The sequence below is a fragment of the Fringilla coelebs genome (assembly GCF_963513975.1).
Source record: "Fringilla coelebs genome assembly, chromosome: 14".
NCBI lineage: Eukaryota > Metazoa > Chordata > Aves > Passeriformes > Fringillidae > Fringilla > Fringilla coelebs.
This window is the reverse complement of record NC_140040.1, coordinates 2,079,409-2,106,839: the sequence shown is the minus strand read 5'-3', so window position 1 is coordinate 2,106,839 and position 27,431 is coordinate 2,079,409. Positions and strand designations below refer to the sequence as shown.

Here is a 27,431-nt window from a genome sequence, read left to right as displayed (position 1 = left end):
TCAGTTTTCCATGGAAAAACTGACAGAAAACTTTTGGGTTTTTGCTAAAGGGCAGCAAAGCCCAGAAATCCAGACTTCCCTAAATTCCAAATATCCCAACCCAGCTGAGCTGAAGGCTTTGAAGTTGGAGGTCTGCACGGAGCAGCTGCTCCCTGAGCTCAGAGAGAGGATTCCAGCCTCAGAAAGGAAACCAGAACCGGCAAAAAGTGACACATTCAGCTGGTCACCACAGCTGGGGACCTGAGCTGGGGCTTGCTTTGAAGTGTGGAGCAGTGTCCTAAATACCACTGGACAAATGGAGTCTCAAAGCAACACCCAGGGAAACACAAAGCACCTTTGGGTGCAGCTTGAACTAACCACAAACCACCTTGGCTGGAGGTGAGCAAAATGGCAACTGAGCTAAAGCTGTTACTACCCATTATTTTCCCTCCATCTCCCAAGATTTTATTCACTTCATGATTGAATAAAGATTTTTAGACCACTCAGATAATCATAATCTTTGTTGCTCTGTTAAAACACCCCACATGAACCCAACCCCACCTGTATCTGATGAGGATTTGCCCGGCAGGATTTCAACTTTGAGTGCCCAAGGCAGGAGCTGAGTGCTCCATATATAAATATACATTTCTCCCAGCACAGGGGGGTTTGTTTTGCAGCCTGAGGGTGCAGTTTGTAACCATATATCGGCATGGCTGGGGCCCAGAGGGAGGGGATGAGGCTGCAGCTGCTCAGCCAACGTGCCCTGGCTCGAAGGGCATCTGGTACTAAAACACCACAGTCCTGGGATCAGATGGCTCCAAGGATTCCTGCCCCTACCCAAAGGAGTTAAGGGATTCCAAGTGCAGAGAAATGCAGCATTTCAGCCTCCAAGGCAGATGAAGGAAGCAGCTTGCCTGGTTTGGAAGGGCTGCTCCAGGCCAGCAGGGTTTAATGCTCCTGTAAATAAGCACGTGCTGTTTGCTGCATTTTTGAGACCAGGCTCAGCACTGGAAACTCATGACTAAGGCTGCAATAACAGGCAGGAGTAGCAAGGACAGTCATTTTATAGCAGCTTCAATTTTTATTTTCTAAGGAATTATAGTCTTGTTAACAACAACAACAAAAAAATTCTCTTAGCATGCTATGTAAAAACACCAGACTAAGGGACTCATGTGGAATAGAAAATCCTTGAGTACAGACAGTCTTGCCAAGAGCCACAAATGCATTCAAGTGCTCAGCTCAGTGAGGAACAAATATCCCTGCTCAGTCACTTCTGTGAGGTTCCCCTTTTGTGGCAATTTTTGTGTCTCTGTTCTCAGGCTTTAATATTCTTGTTCCCTTTTCTACTTTTGTACAACTCATTGTTCCTTCCTTCTGGATCCCAGACAAGATTTGACCAGTGATTCAAAGTGGCAAAAGGAAGTTCTAATTTAGCAGTTAAACTGATTTGGAGACACCACACCACTACTGGATAACTGTAACACATCTAGGAAACAAATACAGGAGGGAAAAGCCCAAAGTAGATTTTATTGCCAGGGCAATGAGAATGCCCAGAAACTGAGCTAAAGAGAATGCAAAAAAACACCAGACCCCATCCACTAAAAATCTCCAAGCCCTGAAGCTCTGAATCTCCAGAGTCACCAGCAGACCCTTTAGCAGGGCCTACAGAATGAAACAAACCCCACTTCCAGCAAAAATTCACGTCTAAAGCTCCAGGTCCCCACCTTTTTTTGCAACAGTTGGATATCCAGCAAATCCCTGAACTCCTTAATAACAGGGACAGGGAGGAATACAAACTAGGAGTTCTCTAAGCCACTAAGACCTATTTCATACCTGCTGGTTTTGCAGACAAATTATTACACATTTCCTCAGGCCTCTTCACAAGAACTGATTGTAAACAACTCTGCTGGAATGATACACCTGGAATAATTCACCCCCAGGAGTGGAAAACACAATAGGGAGAAACTCCAAAGGCCCTGTGGTGTTTTCTGCCATTTCCTTTCAGCTGGGGATATTAATGATGTAATTTTAGCAGGGTTGCCCCTCTGAGTGATGGTTAAAAATAGCACCCACACCCTCCACTGATGAAATGCATCCACTCCAGGCAGGGAAGTCATGCAGCTCAGCAAGCCCTCTCCTTCTTTTTTCCAGGGAGAAATAAAAGAACAAGCCAGAAAGTAAATGAAACATTAACCTTTTAGCTTAGCATTCCTGTGCACCCAAGAAAGAAAATTTACTTTAATCAAAAGCATTGTCTTGCATAATTACAGCCTGTGACTCCCCAGCTTAAAAGAACAAAAGAAAACTAAATTAGAAATGAAAATTCAAAGCACCTAGACAATGCCAAAGTTGACTATTTGTCTCCTCTGCTTGTGTGGCACAAAGGACCAGATCAGATCCACAATTCCATGGAAGGCTCCAGGGAGCACAAGGGACCAGGCTCAGAGGGTTTGGGGCAGTAGCACCCCTCAAACTTCCCGAGTTCCCACTGTCTGCAACCCACAAATGAGATTTCATTCTCAACTGAGTCCCTACAATCAATCCAAGAACAGCTCCAGATGCTTCCCCTCCCCAGCAATCTCTTCATGCAGGTCCCAGGATCAGGCTCTGCTCTGGCACTTTCCAACAGACGCCGTTCATCAAAACTCCATTAAGCTGTCATTAAACATGAGAACACAACTTCCTTTAAACAACCCCAACATAACTCAATTCATGGACACAATTCCACTGCTTGGACTCTTCTCACATTTGTTCTTTCACATCATGGAATCATGAAGTGGTTTGGGTGGGAAAGGGCCTTAAAGCTCATCCAGTGCCACCCCTGCCATGGCAGGGACACCTTCCGCTGTCCCAGGTTGCTCCCAGCCCCATCCAGCCTGGCCTTGGGCACTGCCAGGGATCCAGGGGCAGCCACAGCTTCTCTGGGCACCTGTGCCAGGGCTGCCCACCCTCAGAGCCAAGAATTCCTCCCCGATATCCATCTCAAACCAACTCTCCTTCAGTTTGAAGCCATTCCCCCTGTCCTGTCACTCCAGTTCCTGATGAAGAGTCTCTCCCCAGCTTCATGGCAGGCTGAACAGCCCCAGTTTCATTTATTCATTATTTCCAATTCCCAGCATCACCCATTTCTTCAGTCCTACAGTATTTGGTATCTTTTCCCTGCTGCAGTCTGATTCTTTCCAAAATCACAGCCTCCCATGTCTGCAGAGAAAAGCCCCCAGTGAGAATTCTAATGCTGACATCAAAGGCAAGCAAAAAACCTCAGATTCATTTTAAATACCCAGAAATTTGCAGGTCTGGACCCAAAACTGTGTGAGAGATGACACCATTTTTAACTTGTATATTCAGATACCTCTAAAAACTCCAGCTACCTATTGAGAAAATTATTGTACTTTAAGCCTATTACCCTCAGATATGGAGGCAAGAATTCATCTAAATGGAAAGGTAGATGGAAATGAAAAATGTGCTTGGGAAAATGGGGGGATTTAGGAATAAACTGTTAAGGGAAGGAACATTTACCAGCTAACAACTAACCAGCTGTAAAAGCTTCCTGAGCATGACATGCACCAGAAAATTGCCATTTAGTCATTAGTACAGTGGTGACAGTATGTAAAATGGGCAGGGATGTGCTGGATTTCTAGGAATACATGTGAATCACTCCTGTTTTCTCCTCTGAAGTGCCAATTTTTATCCAATTTTGTTTAAGGGCTATGTGGGCCTAGATAGGATAAGCAAGCCATTTATTTTAAATTCTTTCCTAAATTCTTGCATGGCCCTGTTTAAGATGGCAGCAAAATGGGCTATTTCAGAAATGCCCAGATGTTCCAGGGTGCTGCATTCTGAAGGCACAAGGAACAGCTGAGCATTTCTGAGCACTTCTCACATCCCTCTCTCCATCTGCAGGCAGCAGACACAGCAATGTCCAGCCCCACTGAGCCACTTCCCTTCAGGCTGCAGCAGCAATTTGCCAGGAGGCAAAAAGCAGCAGTTAAAATGTACCTTCTTGAGGGTTTTTTTTGGTTTTTTTCTCAGTCTTGAATTACATATTTGTTATCCCTCAGTAATTTCTTAAATTTTAAATTTCATCTCCTGCTTTTAATTAAGGATTTTCAGTAATAATGCAGGTTTAAGCATTAGCTCTCCCAACACCTTTTTTCTCCCTCAGAAGATGGGCTGTATGAAGCCATTACCATTAAGATCTGAGAAAAACTGTTTTTCACCATTTAATGTGACTTTAATTAAAAGCTGAAGTTGCTTTGTTGTTTCCATTATGGGAAGAAGGTCATGCTGCTGCTGCCAGAGCTGTTGAGGTAATGACCAATAATTTCACCTGCATTAACAACTCCTGTGCCACTGAAGGCACTTCCAGGACTCCAAAGACATGGAAATGGGAGAATCCTTCTAGGAATGCACATCCTATGTGTGGCCTCCTGAGAGGGCCATGGAAAAAGGCAAATAATACTAAATATGAGTTTATAATCTCACAATAGATATTGATGACTACACTGTCCTTACCCAACATCAGGAATGTGCCTGAGGATTGCATTACAGAGAGGTAAAATCCTTGGCACAGCTGGATTTACCAGCATCCTATTCTTAGAATTCAATTTTTTCAAAGTAGCTTGACTAAATTAATTATAAATAAAAGTATCATCCAGCTCCCACTGAAGCCAAACTGAATGGACTCCTCCAAATTAAGTGTTCTTTGTCAAATCCTGTTGTAGCAGAAAACTGCTCATTTCCTACTGTTTAAAAAGGAAATTATATTGCCCAGCACACAAATCTTTATTTTTAATACAAGGGTAAATAAAAGCAAGATGAATGATGGGGCTCTGAGTGACCTGGGCTAGTGGAAACTAGCAAGGGTAGAATGAGATGAGCTTTAAGCTCTCCTCCAACACAAATTCTGGGATTTTATGGATTACCAAGGAGCAAAACAAAGCCTTATTTCCCACAGATCCAGGCTGTACCTCAGCTGTGCTCACTTCTCCTGGAGGAAGCATGAATGAGTCTCTTCTATGCAGACACCACTGTAAATAAAATCTCTAAATAGCTTTGTCAAATTTGAATGAATTTAATCAACAGGCTCAGCAGTTAATTAGGTAGGGACGAAGCAGAGCAATTCCACCTCCCCACTGAGGAAAAACAGGCAGGAAGTCCAAACAAGACCAAAGTTAGAGAATCACTCAGCAGCTTCAGGATAAGGCCCTCAGGTTAAATGCTTGATATCCATTATTTAGGGGAATATGGGATCAAGGCAGCTGGTGCAGACACAACTAAAACTGCTCAGAGGAAATTAAACAATGCTCTGTGAGATGAACTCCAAAAGAGCCACAGGAAAACACACAGAGCATCCCTCACTGCAGCTCCTGGTGTGCTGGGATCCTCCCTGTGCAGCACAAGGGGAAGGAATGGGGGCCATGGATCCCAAACCCAGCCAGGAGCAGTTTCAGGTGTGCACAGAAGGCTGTGACAGAGCCAGGAGCCACCTTCCCATCCAGCCAGAGCAGTGTCTGTGCTGCCTCCTCTCCCTTTCCATCCTGTCACAGCAATCCCAGATCTCTCCTGACAAGGCTCATTACAGACAAAAGGAGGCAGTGAGGGTGACAAAGAAATACTGATTCCAACCTCGAGAGAAGATAAAAGTTAACTTATTAACAGCTGATAACATCAATTTGCCAGAGTCCAAGCGCAGCCCCAGCATGAGGAGCTCCACTCCCAGCTCTACGACAACCACTCACCTTGGCTCTGGGGACATAAAATGGCCTTCTGTAAGCACATGACAACTGAACTATCAATAAAAACATGAGGTGAAATGCAAAGTTGCTGATGGCTTTTTAAACCCTAAACTTGAGTATTATTGCAAAATCAAACCTCCAACCTGAACTGAACTCTCAACTCCACACTGAGCAACGTGATTTATGCATCTCCAAAAAATTCCTTAACATACAATAATCCTGTAGCACAGGGGAAAATATGCAACACCAAAGATGCTTTTATGGAGCACGCTAATCCTTGGGTTTGACTTCTAGAATTCACTCTAAATACTTGATATTCCTCAAACAACTCGTGTGGCAGAGACAGAAGGTCAGGAATGCACTGCCTGGTGTGTGATCTCAACCTACATTGCTCAAGTTTAGAAGCAGAGCTCTCCCTTCAGAGGGAAAATGAACAAGGACATACACAAACAGCTGAAAAATTATATACAGTTGGGAGAGGGAGATTTTTCCTGAAGGATTATCATAGCCTAAATATTTCTTTAAGCCCTACCCTACCAGTAGTTGACCCAATATTGCTGGAGATGAAGCAGTTACTTAAAAATAGAATAATCCAGCTCCGCAACTGATGCAGAACAAGGCAGTCTAAAGTCTGGACGTGAACAAAATAGATTTCAGAGCTCTTTTACCCCCTCCTCCTGTATTTTCTGTCTCCCTTTAGCAGGCTGGTGTCAAACATTTCAAGAGGAAAAGGCTGCTGGTCACCATTAAACTGGGAGAGCTCCTGCAGCCTGGTTTCTTATGGAAAAAGAATGATTCAAGGAAGTGGGAGAGAAAAAAGAGGTGCAAGACCGTATAAACACATTTTGCCAAGGAAAACAGAGCAGCAAAAATAGTGGTGAGAAGTTCTGGGAGGCTGACATCACCCATTGCTGCTGCCTATTGTCATGAAATAATTCAGATACCAGCCCTGGCTGCACGTGACAACCACCACGGGCCACCTCCAAGTGATCCCACCTGGGCTCAACAGGATTCTGCCAACAGGGATAGATTTACATCCCAATATTGATTGAAAACTAAATCAATATATTCCTGAGATGCATTTAGAGCTTGTTTTCCTTCATGCCCACAGACTTTTATCCAGTCAGCCATGTCCTATTCCATGCGTTCATCCAAGTCTGGGACACGTTGAGGCTTTCAGGACCTGGAGTGTGGACTCAGAGCATCCCTTCAATTAAGCAATTGGTTTTCCTGTGCTCAGCAGAGCTAAATGGAGAAGAGATTGTAGAATAAAGGCTCCTGCCCCCATTTTCCAGTCTCAAAGCTTTACTCCTCACTCTCCAGAAGCAGTTTGTGCCTATCCTTAGATTCTGTGTTGCAAGAATTATGATTCAGCTTCACTCTAGAAGGATCAGATTTCAACAGTTGCCTCATTTGAAATCAGGCTGGCGTGGAGACAATTTGGAGGGTTTTGTGTGGCAACAGAGGAAAGGCAAGATAAATATACAGGAAACACAAGAATAGGAGATTTCCTGTCACTTTGCAGAAAATGAGACTTGTTCACTTGAGGAAATCACTGTCCAGGCCGCTCTGGGGAGGGACATGGCAAGGGCCAGTAGCAAAATGAGCAGGGATGAGCAACTTCAAAAACCTCCAGTACAGGAAACTTCATCCAGAGGCTGTGACAAATCATGATTTTACTGATTTTCTGAGATTTTTACTGATTTTACTGACAGCAAAGGCAGTATGAAGCCTGCACAGTCTCTGTCCTGGGATGTTTGTAACTTATGCTGTCTTTATTATAAAGCTGCTTTTGTTCTGCACTTCAACATCTGGTCTAATGCATTTAATTCCTCTGTGCTTTTGGAAAATATGCTGTGGTCACTGAGCATGTTTAATACATTGCTAAAGTATGTCACATGCAGAGAGCAGGACTTGCCTCCACTGCTCTCCACCTAATGGCCAAATCCTTGGAACCTGACAGCAAAAGAGTAATTAACAACATCTCTGGAGCATGGAAAATTCCTACTGCTTTTTTTAACAAATAAAAATAAGCTGATTTTTTCAGTCAGCTGTGATAACCAATAACTACTCTCTTTTGGGAATTACCCCAACTCTACATCCACAGGCTTGTTAAAAATTAGCTCTGTGCACAGGGCTTCCCATGGGTCACACAGCTCCTCCTGAACTTTAGAATAAAAATGGAATTTCTTGAATTTCCCTTTGCTACCAGCAGAGGATTGCTTGCAAAACAAAACAGTGAAAAGCAATTTTAACTCTTGACTTTTTTAAACCACTTTCTACTGGGAAAGGCTGGGGGATAAAAAATGCCCAACCTTTATTTTAATTTATTTTGTTCAAATGGTGTTAAAACCATTATTAAAACCTGACTGCATTCTAGGAGCAGTGGGAAGAGGGACAGAAAGCAACACATCTCTCTTGGAATTTTAATTGTATGTAACCCAAGAATCTGTGTTTATCTCTGCTCTGCTTGACCAGTGAGATCTGTCAGTGCCTCAATACCTGTGAACAAGCCTGACTGCAGCTTCCAGCACAACAGCAGATCCTGAGAACAGGGAAAGCCTCCACTTCCCAAAGTTACCTCCAGCTAAAACAATTCTCCAGCTTTGAACAGCCCTAAATCACTGGTCAAAACAGGAATAAAAAGCACAATTCACAGAGCACGTTACAGTTGCTGGATTTCACAAGAGCTCCAAGTCCTTCTGTCAGAGCCCATCTGTATTTTTTTCTTGACTTGCATAAGGCAAATTTTTCAACTTTATTTTATAGAAGAAAAGCCCAGATAGAGCACAGATCCCCAAAATATTTATGTCAGCAGGCACAGAACTTCCCAGTGCCACAACTTTCACTTGGCAGCAATGTCCAACTAGTTTATCCCATATGTACACAGGGACAAAGGGGTTTAGCCTGGAGAAACAGCAGAGAAAAACTGAGGAATTTTGATTAAAACCCAAGAGTTTGCTGCTTATCACTCTCAACAACTTGAGTATTACAGCACAGATCCAGCACCTGGGCTAGTGGAAGGTGTCCCTGCCCATGGAATTAGACAATCTTTAAGGTCCTCTCCAATCCAAATCATTCCACAATTTATGATTTAACGCCTGACAGTGCTCACACAGTGAGCTGGGCCTCTGAGGTAAAAGCAAAGGTTGGTGCACTTCTCAGGCTGACACTCCTGTTATAAATTCATTTCCTGAGGCAGCACAATTCTGGTGAAATTACTCCCAGGTACCTGACAAGTCTCTGCACGAAGCTGTACAAACATTCCAGCTCCCACTTCCAAGAGCACACACGCTGCCACTGAGAGATCCAGCAGAATGCTCCTCTCTCTCTCTTCCTGCCTCCCTCCCATGTAGGAACTCCAACATTTGATGCCAAAAGTGGTGGATTAAGGAAAACAGTCACTGAGAGCTTTCAGGTCCAAGCTACTACAACCCCAGTCACTGTTCAGCTGTGGAGAGTAAATTAAATTACTGACAACTCTCCAAATCAGGATTAAAACATTCCCTGGGTTAATACAAACTGTCTCTAATCCAACTAAGCACAACAAATACTGCACCTTTGTCATTTTTCTTTTCTTTCTCATGTTTCAGCTCCAGCCTTTTTAACTGAGACTCTTCCAGCTCCAGGGCTTTGCCAGGAGAGGAATGATGACCTTGGGCAGCTCACTACTTCTGGGGACAAATCCTGTCCTGTCAAGCTGCCTGAAACCAGGCTCACTAAAAAATAACAATATGAAAATCAAGCATCCCATGCTTTCATGACAATTTTATGTGCTCCAGGTTAAAAAGCTGGTGGGTCCTGCCAAATTAAGAGCTGTGTTTGCTATGAAAATGAGGAATGTAAGTCAGGAACAGTGGATTCAGGTGGCAAATAATCCTAAATTGCACTCCAAGCTGAAGAAACAGAACCCCAAGACATCAAGGAGAACTCAACACTTCTGTTGAAGCAGAAAGCAGAATAACAGTATTTGTTCCACACCCCCTTTTCCCAACCATCACTGAGGCAGTCTGTAAATTAAACTGAACACGAGGCAGGTATTCTATAAGAGAAAAACAGATCAGAGCAAAACCTAATTAATTTTCACAGTGTACCATGACTAATCTTAGCATATATGGTACTGGAATAGCAATCAGTGAGTACAAATGAAAACAGTGTTGAACCCTGTCCTATTTTTAATCAGATGAAAGCCACAAACCCAGCCATGCTTCTGCTTAGTGCTGCGTTTTCTTCTACCCTGATGGTTTTTACAGCTGGAGAAATGGCTACTTCCAGCATTACTGGGCTGTAAAAAATGACTGCTCCTTCCACTTCTGGGATTACAGTGGAGTGTGTCACTGAAGAGGAGGGCTGGTAGAGGCAAGTCAACATTTCCTGGGACATTTAACCCTTTCTGAGCTGTCTCAGATCCTCTGAGTGAAGATGTGCTTTGAAATTCTTGAATTTCTCTGGTATCAAACTGTATTTGCAAAGTTCTGTAGGAAGCCAATGGAAGAGAAGAAAAAAGGACAAATTCCAAATTAAAAAATTTAGATGGTGCCAATATTTTTAATGGTATTTGAAGGCAACATATAAGAACAGATATTTCCCCTGATTAATTCTGCCCTACAGGGCTCACAAAAGCTGTTCTGCACAAAGAGCAGCTCCCAGTTCAAAGACTTTCCTCATTACCAGTGATTTTTAAAATGCATTATATAAAAATACTGCTAGTCACATTTTAGCCTGGACATTTTTATATTTGCAAAGAGAGCCTGGAGTGTGGAAATGGAATCGTTAACCCTGATTTGCTAAGGCCAGTTTTTAGCCCGGTCAGCATCCAATACAGCATTAGAAAAAACAGATTTATTTTGTAACAGAGAAAGGTGCAAGATCTCTCTCCTCTCTTCCACTTCTCTTCACTCAGTTTCCCACTTGGGAAAGCAAGAGAAAGGTGCAAGTGGCAGTCAAACTGTTGAAATGCCTTTTCCCTTTGAGAAACACTCAACACCATATGCTTTATCCAAGACATAACCTGCTGAGAGGTGGAATGTCCAAGATACCCACTCTTAGAGAATATTTCTTGAAAGCAAAGGTGGTATTTCAAAAGAAGGTATCTTAAAAAACCTTCTTATTTCCTAATGGAAAAATCAGCATACTCCTCTCTCACTGGCCATTTCTCCCTGACACTCACACTTCCTACAAACTCCTGTGTAACTTTGCCCAAGTCAGAAGTAAAGCAGCAAAATTCCAGTGTCCAACCCAAATGAAAATAAAGCTGAGCACCACCAAGGATCTGAGGCAGCAGCACAAGGAGAAGGACACACCTTTGGAGTGTTTCCCTGAAGGCCTCTTGGGTAGTGACTCCTCCATGGAATGTGTGGATGTGTGGAGCACATTTTCCAAACTGTTACTGACACTGTTGATGGGGGTCTCTGACCTTGGAGTGACCTGGAAGGAAAAGTACAAAAATCCATTAAAACAAACGGAGGGAACACACAAACATCACACCTTCTCTGGAGTGAGGGATCCCCCGGGAAGGCACTCAGGAGAAGTTGGCTTCTCTTAGAACTGAGGGTGTTACTCCTGATATTCCCCAAGTAACAGTTCAGGGAAGTGCTTTCAGTCAGCAGCTATTCACAAACTGAGATTATCTTGGCTAATCTAAAAAGCTACTTACAGCATAATTCTTTTTTAAACAATAGTCACCCAGCAGTCAATTGGAGAGAGATTGCAAGACCTTTAACCTCTGCACACACAGATTTTAACTTTTCCACAAGAAAACTGGGGAAAAGGGCTCTTGGAAAATGTCACTTTTATGTTACGACACTGTGCTGGTTTTGGGTGGGGTAGAGTTAATTTTCTTCACAGTAGCTGGTGTGAGGCTGGTTTGGATTTGTGCTGGAAGCTGTGGACAACTCAGGGATGTTTTGGTCACTGCTGAGCAGGGCTGACACAGCTGAGGCCTTTTTGGGTCCTTATCCCACCCCACCAGCAAAGAGCCTGGGGGGACACAAGGGTTTGGGATGGGACACCAAGGGGGCTCTGGGAGGGGGGGACACCGAGGGGGCTCCGGGAGGGGGGGACACCGAGGGGGCTCTGGGACCGGGGGCATGGGCACAGCTGCTCCAAGGGATATTCCAGGCTTGTGGCAACATGCTCAGTATGGAAAGCTGGGGGAAGAAGGAAGCAGGGGATGTTCAGTGACCCCAATACTCTTCCCACAGTCACCATGACCCATGAGATTCCCTGGCATGGCCAAACCCTGCCCCATCCATGGAGAATTGATTCCTTTGCTTGGCTTGCATGTGTGGCTTCTGTTTTCCCTATTAAATTGTCTTTATCCTAAGCCAGGATTTCCCTCTGTTTCTCTCTTCCCACTCTCTCCCATCCAGATGCCAGGGGAGCATAAGTGGTTCCACGGGGCTCCATTATCTCTCCAGGGAGGAGACTCAAGGCATTTCTACAACAAATTGCAATGAAAAATTCTTAGCAAAACCCTGATTTTCTTGTCTTTGCCATTTAATAACCTGTCATGATCATATTTCAATGGAAACTTCTACACTAACAATGCCCAAGCAGAAGGTTGAAGCATCAAAACAAAAGAGGGTTTAAGAACCTTGAAGAGGAAAAGATGCTTTAAAGAGGGAGTTGAGACCAACAAAAACACTCCCAGTAACTACTCAGAGGAACTGTGTGACTTGAAATTCAATTGTTACATCTGGAATCAACCTGAGCTGCTGGTAGGGAGAGCTGTAATTAGAATTCCGCATGGATTTTTAGCCTGGCACAAATCACAGGAGAAAATGTGCATCTTGCCATAACAAAATGAGTTCTCCTTCACTCAGGGTAACTTAAAACCAGCAGCTCCAGGTCCCTGTAAGGGAAAAGGCTCCCTCAGACCCTGCTAACTTGACACAGTGCCCTGAACTGGGACAATTTCTGCAGAAAACAATACTTTGCACACCCTCCTGTTCCATGTTGCAGTCAGTCAGCACACACAATGCAAGTCAGAAATAGCACAGCCCCACTCCATACAATTACCTATTGTAAGCTCCATTTTAAGACTGACATTTATAGATTTATACACATTTTAAGGCAGTAGAACAAGTGAAAGGCTCTGTATACTTGACATCCATAAAAAAGCTTCTATGTGTAAAGAAATCAATCCAGGATGGCAGATGAGTGTCAGGAAAAAAGAGGGTTACAGGGAATGCTTTCCTTTTCAGCACTTCTTGACAAAAAAATAAAGTTTATTTTATATATATAAATGCAAAAGTGTTATATTTATCTAATTATACACTATTTCTTCAGCACAGCTTCCCACCCATAACAAAACTCAACACCACGCTTTCCCTTAGACCAACCATTAAACTCCCAGCTTGGCAGGAGGGTGGGGAAGAGTTTAAATTTCTTTTGCCAAAGTCAGTCTTTAGCTGAGCTTATCTCACACAGCCTCTCTCCTGGAGCTCATTAAACTCTCCCTCCAGCCCAGGGCTGCTGGGAGGAAGTTCCAGAGGGCTGAGCACCATCCTCCTGGCAAAGGGACAGCCCAGAGGAGCAGGCTGGGAAAGGAGCTCCAGCAGGGCTGCGTTATCCTGGACAACCAGGTTCCAAATATTCGGAATAATCAGAAATATAAACACTCAGAATGATTGAAGCTGGGTAAGAGCAGCCACACAGCTCCAGAAAACCTCTGAACAAGCAGTTTGTTACAATTTATTGCCTCTTATCTTGTATTCCCTCCTCTCCACTCTCCTTACAACGAGCATCGCGTGCAGCTTATAATTTGCATTTTGTTTATACATAACCTCCATTTTTTTTCCATAAAGATTTAATTTTCCTAGACTTGCTAAGGATTAATTTAGCCCATATGTCTTGTCTGCCTGAGCTCATACTATCTGATCCCGTCGCACATCAAAGCAGTTCCAAATTGGCCTAGAAAAATCACAAAGCTCTGATTAGTTCCAAATGGAGCACTTTGTTAGGGAGCTGAATGGTGTTAGAACCACTGAATCCCACTGCTTAAAGCTTCCATTCCAAATTTTGAAATCATTTTTTCCACTGACTTAAACATCACGATACTGCAATGGTTTGGATTTGTTTAGGGAAAGTGAAATAATGAAAAGTGGTTTGCAAATCAAAGTTCCAAAATAGTAACAGCATTTTTTTTTCTCTTTTTTTTTTTTTTTCCTTCAACTTGAGGCCAAGCCAAACAGAGGAACAATAACCCATCAGCTCAGAGCTGCAGGAGATATTGTCCTGGGAAGGTTAGGAGAAACACTGGGAAAAGCTTTACAGGAAGAACCTGTCCAAATTCAGCTGCAGAAATTGAACGGCAAGTAAATTCAGGAGGGAGAGTTCTCCATATCTGAACACTCCTGAAATCCCCGGTTTAGGCTCAGCACAAACAGCTACTCAGGAGAAACTGGATTTGGAATAAAGAACGAGGCATTCCAGGGAGATAAGGGTTTGGAGAAGCAGGGAGCAAATTGCTTTGGACCTTTTAGGAACTGTAACATCTCTGAGAAAGCCAAGATGCCATTTAGGAATAAACATCTGCAGCTCCAGAACTGTTCAAGGCTTGTTTTCTGAGGCACTAACAGGCCACGGTGAAGATGGATAAGCTGGCATCACAGGAACCAGGAATGTTCAGGCCATACATCATAACAAACCACAGGAGTGACATTTTATAAATGCAGGAAAAAACCCCATGAATCATTCAAGGTCTAAGAAAAAACAGCATTAGACCTTTGAATAAAAGACTGGATTTTTCTACAGAAATTACTTGAGAACATCAGCAGAAACAGTCCATAAAGAGCAATCAAAACTAGCAGCAAGCCCAGAGTTAAACATTCTGCCTGACTTTACCCCAGCACAGCATTTCCAGAGAGAAGGAAAACCCTCTGATGCACCTCTCCATAGCTTCACTGCATTTTCAGGAATTCCTTCCATACCACAGTGGCCTGAAAGCTCCTTCAACACCTCTAAAAGCTGAAAGTGGGTGCAGACAAGATCCTTAAAACTATTTTTACTCCACTCTAATGTTGCATCTTTGACTGGAGCATGCTGGTCTAGAGGAAGGTGCTCCTGCCCAGGGCTGGAATGGGATGAGCTTTAAGGTCTCTCCTAACCTTGATGATCCTGGGACCCTTTGATCTGCTCCCTCCACAGCAAAGCATCTGGCTCACAGATGGACTTCTGATTTGCCAGATGCAAACCCTGCTGTCTCCTGCATTTCAAGTTAAAGGCAGAATTGAAAATAACAAAGAAAACTGATCACTGCTTAGTGACTGAGGCTCAGAGTGAATTCTTCTCTGCCTCACTCTCCATTGCAATGATGACAGAAACAAAATTGGTATCAGCCACTGAAAAGTGGATCCTTCCCAACACAGATTATTCAGAAGGATCACTAAAAGCTGCTCTGGAGTCCTTCACCCCCAGGACTTACCAGGAAAAGAAACAATTGCTTTGACCCAGGGGTTGATGACAAACGTGCCAAGGGAACAGAATTCCTTGCTAGAATTTTGCCATTATCACATTTTTCCCATTTTCACCTGTCATCATCTAAACCCAACCTTTTTTCCCCCAGAGTGCAGTGATAGGTTGGCCTGGGTGATCTCCAAGGCCTTTTCCAGCCTAGTTAATTCTGTGATTTCCTTCCCAGCACAAGAGAGCTCCTAACAGGTTCAGATCATCTTGGGACAGCAAAAGCAGTTCTAGAAGCTCTCCTAAGCTCTCAATCCATTAAAAAGTAGACAGGAAAATAAACCCAGGTGCTTCCCACAAGTGGTGCTGCTCTTTCAGGCACTGCTGCCTGAAGTGGCTCTGTCCCAGGCAGTGGGAGTCACTACGGAAAATGGGAAATCTGGGAAGCTGGGTCACTGTTAGCTTTGCTAACACTGAACACAGCAAAGTCTTTCATAAGAATAACAAGACTGATAGGAGTCAAACTTAATGTGGTCAGAGTTTTACCAAAACAGCAATTATCTGTTCCTTTGAAAAATAAACAGAGCACAGAAAATACATGGTTTAATAGCAAAGTATTTGCTGACTTAGTTTGAAGTGGAGCCAAAAATACTAAAAAAAAAAACAAACAACTTTAACAGAGCCACTACCCAAAGCACCATGGACACATGGAACAATGATACAGGATCTGAGGGAACAAAATATGAATTTCTATACCTGGTCAGGTAAGAAATTTGGTCATGTATTACACAGGAAAAGCAAACAATATATAAGAGTAATGAATGACTTAAGTGAGGTCCTGGAGCTCCAAGCCACACAAACACATTCCCCCACTGATCACACAGCAAAATTTTCCCATGTTCTCAACAATGGCCAATAATAAATTGAGAGTCCCACAGAGAAATGCTTCTGTCCATATTGGCTTTTGAACTCTCCTTTACAAAAAGAGTTTATAGCCATAAACTGTCCTCCAGGAGTAGGTAACATGTATGAGTAAGTCCAGGAATTGGAACAGTGACTCCAGGGGGTAAAAACCACTCAACTCCTGTCCTGCCAGGTTCATATTACGGAGTATTAACAGCAGCTTATTTGAGGTTAACACCAAGGTCTTTAACATGGTGGAATCCTACTGGCAGCAATGCTCCAGAAGTTTGATGGCAAGGACACAGCCCCTGCAAGCTCAGGCTGATTACCACCAAAGGGACAAACTCAGGGTTTTAAGTAATCTGAATAAAAATGCATTGCTGACACTCAGCTGTCAGGCTGACACCACATGATTGTTCATCAGGCTAAATCCAAGTGGGAGATGAGGGTAACCAATGCAGGGATGTGGAATTCCAAATGCACTGAGACAAGCCCAGGAGGGGTAGGACTGAGCCAGCGCCTTCCTCTTGGTAGTAACAAGGCAGTCTTGTGAAACCACTGCCTCAGGCAGCAGCCCTGCATTTACTCACATATCCAAACACCTGACTGCTCTCCTACCAGAAGAAAATTCCAACCTTCTCCTTTGGAAGATTCAGGCTCTTCCATGAGGATGTTTAAGAAGTGCTCACAAACACCCCCCACTGTCCACATACCCAGTAAAGCGCTCACCACTTGAATTTGCACATATTTAGTTGCTTTGTTGGACTGGAACGTGGATGCAGCTGGAAGTGTTTGGTTTGTGTTAAAATTCAAGTGGTTCCAACAGTCCAAATAAGCTGTAAGAGCCAGGTGCCTCCATGTTTCAGCAGCTACAAAATCCACCTTTTCTCCTAGAGGAGGAACACAAAGGGTGAAGAGGCAATTCCCAGGGAAATGGGATAATGGGTAATTGATCAGATGGTTTTGTCCTGGGAGACTCTCTGGAATGAAATGAGGCGTGTGGTACTTAAACACCACAGGACAATCACACACCTGCTCCGAGGCTCCTCATGAATTCAGGAGAACAGATGGACCAAAATAAGGCTGGGCTGGATTTTATAGACTAATTTCCACTAAAAGCCCTTTGCTTAAGAATGGTGAACACTGTTAATAATAGGAACATAAATCTACCATAGAGGTACTGGACTCATCAAATCTGAATTTTACAAATCAATCATTCAAACCACCTCAAAATCAAAACAAATCCCTGCTTCTCAGCAGACCTTGGAACAGACCCTGCTGCTCTACACCCCAGCACTGATGCACAAACCTGATCCTGTTTCTTCACCTGATGCCACCAAAAGCCAACCACCCCTGTCTCTCTTGCAACAACTAACAAAGAAATCATCTGACAGGTCACAAATCCACTGAATTCCAGTTCGCCCTCCTTCCCCACCCCAATATTCACTTAAGTAACAGCTTGAGTGTAATAAAACTCCACAGAATCATGGAAGCAGAGGCATTAAGGTTGGGAAGGATCTCTGAGACACCAAGTCTAACCATGATCACCACCAAACCCTATCCCCCAAAGCCACATTCACACATTTTTTTGAGCACTTCCTTGGATGGTGATTCCACCACTTCCCTGGGCAGCCCACTCCAATGCCTGAACACCTTTTCAATGAAGAAATGTTTCCTAATATCCAGCCTAAACCTCCCCAAGAGCAGCTTGAGGCTGTTCCCTCTCCTCCTGTCCCTGTTCCCTGGGAGCAGAGCCTGTCCCCCTCTGTCAGGGAGTTGTGCAGAGCCAGAGGGGCCCCCCTGAGCCTCCTCTTCTCCAGGCTGAGCCCCATTCCCAGCTCCCTCAGCCTCTCCTGGGGCTCCAGCCCCTTCCTAGTTCCATTCCCCTCCGTGGATACCCTCCAGCCTCTCAATGTCCTTCTTTCTTCCACTCATGGTGATAAAAGAATGCAGCATTGGAGAAGAATTCATAATACACATGAAAAGTGTTCACTTTCACTATTTATCATCAGGACTTGGCAGGTCTGTAATTAAAATTAAGACCTTGCTCTTAAGTAACTGATCTGATTATTTCTGGATCACTTCAGCTATTCACAAAACCCCTGAAACTCTTTATAGCCTGAACACCTGTTAAAAGGTTTATCCCTCCCAATGCTGATTATTGGATAATTATCCCAATGGAATCAATGGAAAAATTCTGGTTCAGCGTGAGGCAAGAGCGAGGAATTTAGAAGTTTGCTCATTACAAACCCCATGCAAAGCAACACAGATCTGACCCATATCAACATCCTTTTGCTTGAGTTAATACCCATTTCAAACCTCAGGAAGAAACAGCTTCAATTCAACTGGCTCCAAGACTGAAGTCAAATTCGAGTGGAAGAATGACAATGGTTCTTGTTTCCACAGACAAATTAGATCCAGCATTTCTATAATAAAATTCTGTGGGCTCTGAGAAATCTTATCTATGTTCTTGGGACTATATTTGCTTTTCTTAGGGATAAAAGGCACTCCAGAGCAAGTAAATGGAGAGTGGAGTATTTGAATATGAAAGATGACAGAAGAAGCTGAGCTCTGCCCTGCCAGGAAGAGGCAGGGCTGTACCCACTGTCACTGAAGGTGACAGCGCCTCCATTATAGCAACTCAAACATTTACAAACCCACTAAACCAAATGGTTAAACACTTCCAAACAAGGCTGCTGTTCAGCACCTTTGAAGTCAGCCCCTGGAATGCCTGTGAGGTGTGGTTAACTTCTGCTGGCTCTGCTTCTCCACTCCGGATCTGCTGCAGGATCTCCTCCAGCTCATGCACTGATTCCATTAAAACAGTTTGGATCTGGTACAGTCCAAAACATCCAACACCTTCCAACAGGAATCTTTACCTCACTTCAGTGTTTCCTCCCTGACAACTAACAGTTCTGATGTAATTCGTAGAAAAAAAAAGAGTAAATTTAAAAAGTGAAGTGGAATGCACACTTAAAACAAAAACTTCATTCAGCCTGTGCAAAAATAAATGGGAAAACAGTTCATGGAAAAAACATCATCATTATTAGCTCAACACACATTTTTTTGGCTGCTCTGTTCCTGATGTTTGGGTGCACAGTGCATCTCCCAAGCAAACTCCTTTAGGTTCCTAAACTCTAATTCATCATGTATCATACGATTAGGCAAAGTGAATTTTTTTGGTGCTAATTATTATTGTTACTGCCCAAGACCATTGTTGTCCAAGGACTCCTTTATATGTAAAGCTCATTTCTGAAAATATTGCAGATTTGAGACTGAACCATTTTATTACATTTCAAATGAAAACATGAGTAAGAAAAGAGCCAGAAGGGGAAGCCTCACACTTCTAAAGTAGAATATCTAGAGGTGTGTGCAATCCATGTTGCCTGGAGTACCCAAAAATTCTCAAAGGATATGCAAAAGACATTGCAGGGCTTGGCAATGTCACCAGCTGGAAGCTACAAGACCTGTCCCTACAGCTCCTGAGGTTGGATTCATGTGGTTTGGAAAGTGAGATCATTCTGAGACAGCAACTCCTGATACCAGTGAGTAAACACCTCTAATCGCAGCCAGGAACTGCTCTCAACATGGTCATCTGCTGAATCCATGAAATACCCTCAAAGAGGCTAAAAATTAAGTTTGTCATGATTTATTCTATCCCTACAAAGGTAAAAAAAAAGCCATAAAGGCAGCTGACACAGATCACTTAATAGGTGAACTGCTGTCTCTGTGAGGGCTTGACAACTCAGTTTCAACCCAGCAAGTGATGGTTTTTTATAACTCATCACTCCATTGGTGAAATAAAAATATCAGAATATTTCTCAATGGAGTTATGTCCATTCATGCTCCTGAGGCAAACAGTGCAGACAGGTGAAAGTGTTTGAAATGGATCCCTCAGAGCAACTCCATAGCTCCCAATACACAGCCTTGAGTTCTTTGGAAGTTTTAGAGGAGCCTATGGAATTAGCATGAGTGAAAAATAGTCCCTTATGCTATAAACTTGAAATAGCCATTGGTGCAGTATTTGGAAGCTGACTGGGCAAGAACCCTCCTTCCCATTCACAAGATACCAGCCCAAAACAACCACATAACTATGGGGTCACTGCCCCTTATTTCTCTTCAGCTGCAAACAAACTGCACTCAGGGTGATTATTTCTGACTCTGGCTCTGCAGCTGAGCCCACAACCAGATCAGAATCATCATCACAAAATCATGGAGTGGTTAGGGTGGAAAAGGACCTTAAAGCTTATCTCACTGCAGCCCCTGACACGGTTGCTCCCAGCCCTGTCCAGCCTGTCCTTGGACACTGCCAGGGATCCAGGGGCAGCCACAGCTTCTCTGGGCACCTGTGCCAGGGCCTGCCCACCCTCAGAGCCAAGAATTCCTTCCTAACATCTGATCTAAACGTACAGCTCATCACCCTGGCTGCACTGAAGAGCTCTTGTCACAGCAGAGCGGGTGCTGAGCACCCAAAGCATTCTCTTATTTCCCTGGTTTTACAGCACGATCTCAATGAGGAGATGAAACAACTCCAGGAAACAGAGTGACAGATTCATGAATAACCTCCCTGGCTCTGAAGTTCTGTCCTTAGAGCTACTGGCAGTAGAGTTCTTGAGAGGGAAAGTCCAGGCAGAGATTCATAGTAAGATGTTCAGCATCCATGTAGATCACAGAACTCAAGTTCAGATTTGTGTTTCCATCTGCCATCCATTCCAGCAGAGAATCACAGAATCACTGAGCTTGGAAAAGACCTCCAAGGTGATCAAGTCCAACCTGTGCCCCATCACCACCTTGTCCCCAGCCCAGAGCACTGAGTGGCACCTCCAGTCCTGCCTTGGACATGTCCATGGATGGGCACTCCAACCCTCCCTGGGCAGTTCCCATCCCTGACCCCCCTTTCCATGGGGAAATTCCTGCTGCTGTCTGACCTGAGCCTGCCCTGGCCCAGCCTGAGGCCATTCCCTCTGCTCCTGTCCCTGTTCCTGGGACCTGTCCCCTCCTGGCAGGAGCTGTGCAGAGCCAGGAGGGATTGCTGGGATGTCCTGGGCAGCAGCAGGAGCTGGACTCAATGATCTCTGTGGGTCCCTTCCAACTCAGGATATTCCATGATTCCATCCTCACAGAGTCCAAGGCAATGTAGAGAGGGCAGCATTTTCCCTCCTGTTCATAAAATGTTCATTTTACACCATCAGGTAGAAACCATCAATCTAATAATTACTGACCTACTTAAAGCCAGCCACAGCCACCTTTTCCTGCAAAGTTAAGGTTCAGATAAGACAAGAAAAAGCAAAAGAAAGACATGGGCAGCTGTTTTAAGCCTCCTCATAGTCAACAACTGCAGGCAGTAAAAGGAAAAGGCAAAAAAAGCAGTTTGCATCACTGACCACCTTCAGCTGTGTTCACCTACCCCAAAGCTACCTGAGGAATCATGAAATATTTACAGTAAATTTGTATCAACTGTTCAGTCTCTTCGCGGTTAAACACAATTTGATTTTGAGATATTTCACTGTTAAATGTGAAAGAGGATATGAAAATGGAATGCAAGGTCCAATCCTCTGGAAAAAGTTATAGCTAATATCAGGTTGGGGCATATTTTAATAGGGCTGGCTAGGCAGAAGCAGCACATTCCCATTGGTTTCTGCAAGGAGAACAAAGAGCACTGCTCAGATTTCTGTTGCATCTCCCTGACTAAACAAGTTAACCATAAATCAGAAATTGTAGCAGCAGGGCAGGTACAGTTACACAAGAGTTACACCCTATTCCCACTCTCCCAAGGGGGAAGCCGAGGATAACTCAGTCAGTTCACAACCAGCTCCCTGTTTGCAACCCACCTCACATCCACACCATCCCAGCTTCCTGAAGTTTTTCAGGACCTCACATGGTGAGGTGTGGTTCTCCAGCTCCTTAAGGATGAGCTCAGAGAGAAGCAGAATTCCCCCATTTAACACCCAGCTTCCAGCACCAGCTCAGCGCGGCTAACCCTGGAGTAAAGCAACAGGAGCCAGGAGAAAGTGCTGGCACCAGGGAGGGAATTCTCCAACCCCAAGGAGGAAGAGCAGCAGCCCAGGGCACTCACTTTCTCTCCACAGCCACATTGTTTTTTTTTCTAGGTGATGTTACAGCACAAGGATTGTCACAACATCACTTGGTAACACCTCAAGGACTCGGTGCTGGAATTTATTTGTGCATATTTAAACAGGGCTGAATGCAGAGAGAGATTGTTTTTTCCACTTGCTTCATCCAACTCCTGGTTTAAGCCAAATGCTTACTCTGAAAGTAACAGAATTACCCAGTTCAGAACATCAACAAAAAAAAAGTAATCTTAAGGAAATCTGCATCACTTCAAACAAAATGCACATTCAGAGACTGTGAAGGCAAAGTCACCTTTGTGTTCTCTCTCACTACTCTGTACTTAGCAACCAAGATTCTTCAACACAGAATCTATAAAAATGTGCTTTTCAAAGAGACAACCCTTCAGTGAGCTCAGAAGAAAAGGAAAATCAAATGATCCTGGCTGCCTTATTCCTGGCAGGAAAAATGGCAGGATGGATTCTCCGTCCATCTTAGATTGACATAAATAGTGCTGGAGTTCCTCAGCTCCATAAATCCTGCAGCTCAGAAAGAAGACTCTCAAAACCCTTCCTGCCTGCCTGATTTTATCTTTTTTTCTTGCTTGTCTTATTTTGGGGGAACTTGGATATGATTTACAGTGTTTCCTTTCCAACCCAGGGTCGCTGCATCATTTGAATAAGGGAAGCAGCAAGTGGTGAAGTATCTGAAAAGAAGCTTTTTTCTGGTTTGAATTATATCCTTCTACATCCTCTGTGAAACATTCTTTCCAGCTATATTTTATCCACATGGAGGTCTCATCTGAATGAAGAGGCTCTCCCATGCCTTGGTCCTTCCCCCTTACTACAGGAGATTAGGAACAAGATAGGAAGGGAAGAGTAAGAAAAATATGAAGCTGAACACATCTCAATTTTACAAAGCAGAGGTGTTTAAAGAAACATGAAATGGGAAGGGAATTTGTATTCAGGGGAAGACTGTGCACAGATTTCTGTCTCAGTCTGGAATTCAACACTCAACTTAGTGAAATCTCTACTGAGCCCAGAGAAACAGCTTTATTTAGGGTATTATTCCAATCCAGGGGTTTTCACAGCTTTTAGATATTCCCCACCTTTCCCAAGAGCAGGGTAACACATCATCCACTCACCCTCAAAGGCTGCAGCATGTTAACTTCTCACAAGCACCCTCTAAGCTGGGGCTTAGGTTGAACTTTCAAGCGGGTTAAAATCAGGCACAGACACTTTGACTCCCTAATTTGTAGCGGGCTGAGAGCAATTAAGCAGTCACATATCTAATGACTTACAGCATATCTTAAAACGTTCCTGTCTGGCCTAACTGAATGAAAGAACAGCAAGTTAATGACGGTGAACCCCGACACCAGGATCAATACCCGAGGGATGCAGAGTGACAGAAAACGACAACATTTCTTTGAGCTTAACACCAGCAACTCCAAACGTTTGCCATCACATTCTTCTAAACAAAACCCAGTCTCACCAAGATGCTTTGGACACTGGACAACTATTCCTCCTTTCCAACTTTTTCCAGGGGGAACTTTCGAACAGATGCTTTTATCTCGAGATGCTTTTATTCCCCTTCCTAAATCAGCGGTTTTCCATGCAGCTGGCAGGACTGTTCCCCCAGCAGATGCTCTGAGAAGCAATCAGGGAGGGCTTATACTGCTGCTGGTGATCTGCTCGTCAACCCCTTCTCATTTAAATGTCACAAGCTCGTAAAAACTCCATCCATCCTCTCCCCGTGCCCTCAGCTGACCATCCCCACCATCAACCAAATGCCTGCCTCTGTAGCTGCCATTTACCACTGTGCTAAAGCACGGTTTAAAATGAGAGCCGAAGACAGAGCCCGGTGCCATTCCAGCGCGCAAAAGCCAGGATACCCACCTTATGGCAGCCAGGATAGGTTGCCATGGTGTTGAGGGCAGAGGTGCTGGGATTCTTGCTGGTGCTGGCCATGAGACTCTGGATCTGGGTGAGCTCTTGCCTCAGCACCTGCTTCTGGTGGAAGCTGAACGCCGGGTGGTTGGATGCCATGGTGAAGAGCAACAGGAACTCATCCCCCGTGCGGCCCTCGTTGAGCTGCAACCCGTAGTTGTTGATGACCGAGTCGATGTGGGTGAGGGTGCGGAACAGGACCCCGGCGGCCTCCCGGTGGGCAGAGCCGAGCAGGGCGAGGGACACCAGGAGTTTGCTGCGCACCACCTCGTCCGTCAGGTTGGTGAGGCTGCCCAGGTCGGCGGGGTTGTTGGCCTTGATCTCGGAGTCGCGCAGGGAGTGATAATCCTTGCGGGCCAGGTCCTCCAGGCAGGCGCCCAGGAAGCGCAGCTCCAGGGGGATGCACAGGTCCAGGAGGCCGCACAGGAACTCCACGCGCTGCGGGGAGGGCAGCTCGGAGAACCAGCGGTACACGCCGTCCCGCTGCAGCCGCGGGCACCGCTTCTCCACCATGGTGCCCCGCGCCGAGCACGCCCCGGCCGGGGCTCGCACACCCGGCCTGGGGCAGCCCCGGGCGGGCAGGGCCGGGCCGGGCCCCGCTGAGGGCGGCGCAGGCCCGAGCGCTGAGGCGCGGCCTGGCCGCGGGGTCCCCGCCCGCCGGCGGCCCCGAGGAGGCCGCTGCGCTCCCGTTCCTCCCTCACGGGGCGGCTCCTCCGTCCCTCCGGCGGGCGCCCGGTGCCTCCATCCCCCGGCCCCGCCGGGGCCGCCCCGCCGCCGCGACCGCGGGAAATAATCCCTCCCGGGCGGAGGGGCACGGAGCGGCGCGCACACCCCGCCGGCCGCTGCGCGCAGGCGGAGGGATCCCGCGGTGAGGAGGCTCGGCCGCGAGCGGAGCGGGAGGAACAGGGAGCGACGGGCGCCTTCGCTCCCGGCCTGACCCCGCGGCGGGACACGCCCCCCGCGCCGCTGATTGGCCGAGCCGCCAGCTCTCCCGTGGCGATTGGCTGCGGCCGCTCCTCCCCGCCCCCTTCCGCGCTCTCCGGAGCGGGGTCTCGGGGGCTTGTCAATCCTCCCAGTTTAGTCCCGCCCCTGGCGCTGATTGGTCGAGGAGTCATTAAATAGGAGAGGGGCGGGGAGAAGCGCCTTTTGTGTGTGGCCGCCCGCGAGGGCGGAGGGGCCGCGGCTGCGGCCGCCGCTGCCCCGGGGGGGCTCTGAGGGCCGCTGACCCCGCTCCGGGCACAGCTGTGCCTCGCCCTGCTCCCGCTGAGCCCGCAGAGCTGCCGGGTTTGGGCTCCTGTCCTCCCCGCAGGCTGGAGAGGAGCCTTGGGGTGCAGCCCGACAGCCCAAATCGTGTGTTTGCACCTTCCTTCATTCTGTCCTTCATGGCCGGTGCATTTTGAGCCTGTCCCCCGACCCCGTGTGCTGCCCGTGCTGTTTACTGCTCACAATGTGGGCAGTGTCCCTGCCTTTTCAGCCAAAGCGCCTCATTCCAGCCACGAGGAGCCCGTGGAGAGGAAGCGGGAATGGCTGCGATGCTCTCCCTCCTCGGGCGTTGTTTTTGGGCTGACAAAGAGCCCCGGGGATGCGGCCCGAGCTGCCGCTGCCTGGTGATGCCAAAACCCCCATAAAGCTTTTGGCAGCGGCGCTCGCCTGAGCCGCCACCAGCCCAACCCGCAGCCAGTTTGGCACCTGACTCCAGATTGTCTTTAAATACAGTGTGGAAACAAAAGAGACACCAAAGACCTCTCAAAAAGATGTTTTTTTCGCCCCCCACGTTCCCAGTCTCCATTCTAAACTGTGATTCTGGCTGACAGCGACGTAGCAATGCACATTTTCTAGCAGGGTTGCGGCTGCAGGTTTGCACGGATGGCATTGGGAGGACACAATTTCTGTTTTTCGTGGTGTTTTTCCATGGGACTCGGCTGTTTGGCTGTGGTAGCCCATAGCCAGACTGCGCATCAGCTGGATAAATGACAGGGGTGAAGATCTTTAACTGGGACAAGCCAGGAATAACATTTTTAAATGCAGCCCCAGGCAGGCAGCGAGTGAATCCATGCTTGGTTTTTATGTGATGGTAATCTTGGAAGATGGACCGTGGGTTTTATTTTCACCAGTGCAACATTGCTGCACCACAGATAAACAAAAGACCCAACATTGGTGCTTTTGAAGGCAAAATTGCATTTTGTCTGGAGTTGATCTTTGTGGGATGTGCAGATGCCCAAATGTGGGCTCTCACGTGAGATGTGTGACCACTTGTGCTGGTATCGCAGACGAGAGAAAGTCTGGTTCCTCTGGGTGATGGTTTATTGGAAATCTCATTATGCACCTTGCTAAGACGAACTGCTGCACCACAAACATTCCAAACGCTGGTAGTTTATCCTTTTTTATTTCCCTGTGGAATATCGTGGGCCATCGACCACGTTTATTGGAGCCCCAGCGAAATGCAGGAGCCAGCAGGCAGAGAACGCTGGCTGGGGCTGCATAATGTCATATATTGTAAAGAGACACAGCCCTGCTTCTGTTGCAGGCTCCTGCTGTGAGAGGGTCCTTGACAGCCCCAGAGCCTCTCTGTGTCCTTTCCTTGCAGAGATCCCTCATGGAGTGCAAACCATATGTGCTTCCCTTTCCTGCCATGCCCGGCATTGTCCGTGGGAGGAAGGGATGTGTGGAAAACAGAGGAAGTGCTCTCACTCCTTAGGAAAGGTCTGCCTTGAGCTCTAGCCCGGGGCAGGCCGTTGGCATGGGCATGATGAGGTCTTTGGTGGCCTTTCTGCTAATATTGATGTTTTTATCCATCCTGAAAGCACGTCCTTTACCCACTAATCCATCCTGAAAGCACCACGCTGTGCTCAAAGTCCGGCTTCTGTAGCAAGGTGTTGAAACTTTCTGCTTGGGAACCACGTCTAAGACCGAGTCTAAATAAATGTTTGAATGAGAATTTTGTTGCAAAAGAGTGATTCTGTGGTTTACAGACATAAAATGTTTGTCTTTGATGCCAGACAGCAAAACAAAGCTTAACCTGAAATGTAACAGATGAACTGGGAGCCTTTTCTCTGATAAGAAGTGGCTTTGGGTGAAGCCTGGGGAAACCAAAAGGGGCGTGACATAATTCTGTCACCAAGAATTCCTGGCTGTCCAGGGGCAGAGCCAGGAACTGCTTTCAGGGAGATAAATCAACTGAGTAAGAGCTCGAGTTACCACCTGTGCAGGCAGTGGGTTGGGAGTGAAGGTCGTTCTGGGGTGCCTGCGCTGCCCTGCTCCTCCTGCCAGCACAGGACACCAAACTGGCTCCTCATTTCACCCCCAGATCATCCCATTTCCTGCCTCTTCTCCCTGACACTTCTCGTTGTACATGCTTGGCACAGCTGGGGAAGTTCCTTGCTGGAGTAAT

General features: G+C 45.9%; 1 protein-coding gene across 2 annotated transcripts in view; it reads right to left on the bottom strand.

Annotated features, from left to right (window-relative positions):
• ZCCHC14 (zinc finger CCHC-type containing 14) overlaps positions 1-24,865 on the bottom strand; it is a 48,235-nt gene extending 23,370 nt beyond the window's left edge. For both annotated transcript variants that reach the window (XM_084215402.1, XM_084215403.1), the window contains exons 1-2: positions 23,990-24,865; positions 11,021-11,144 (exon numbers count right to left, since the gene is read on the bottom strand). In XM_084215402.1, the coding sequence (XP_084071528.1) occupies positions 11,021-11,144; positions 23,990-24,553 (688 nt within the window). In that variant the 5' untranslated portion in view covers positions 24,554-24,865. The remainder of the gene's footprint in view (positions 1-11,020; positions 11,145-23,989) is intronic.
• Between the last annotated feature and the right edge of the window lie 2,566 nt (positions 24,866-27,431).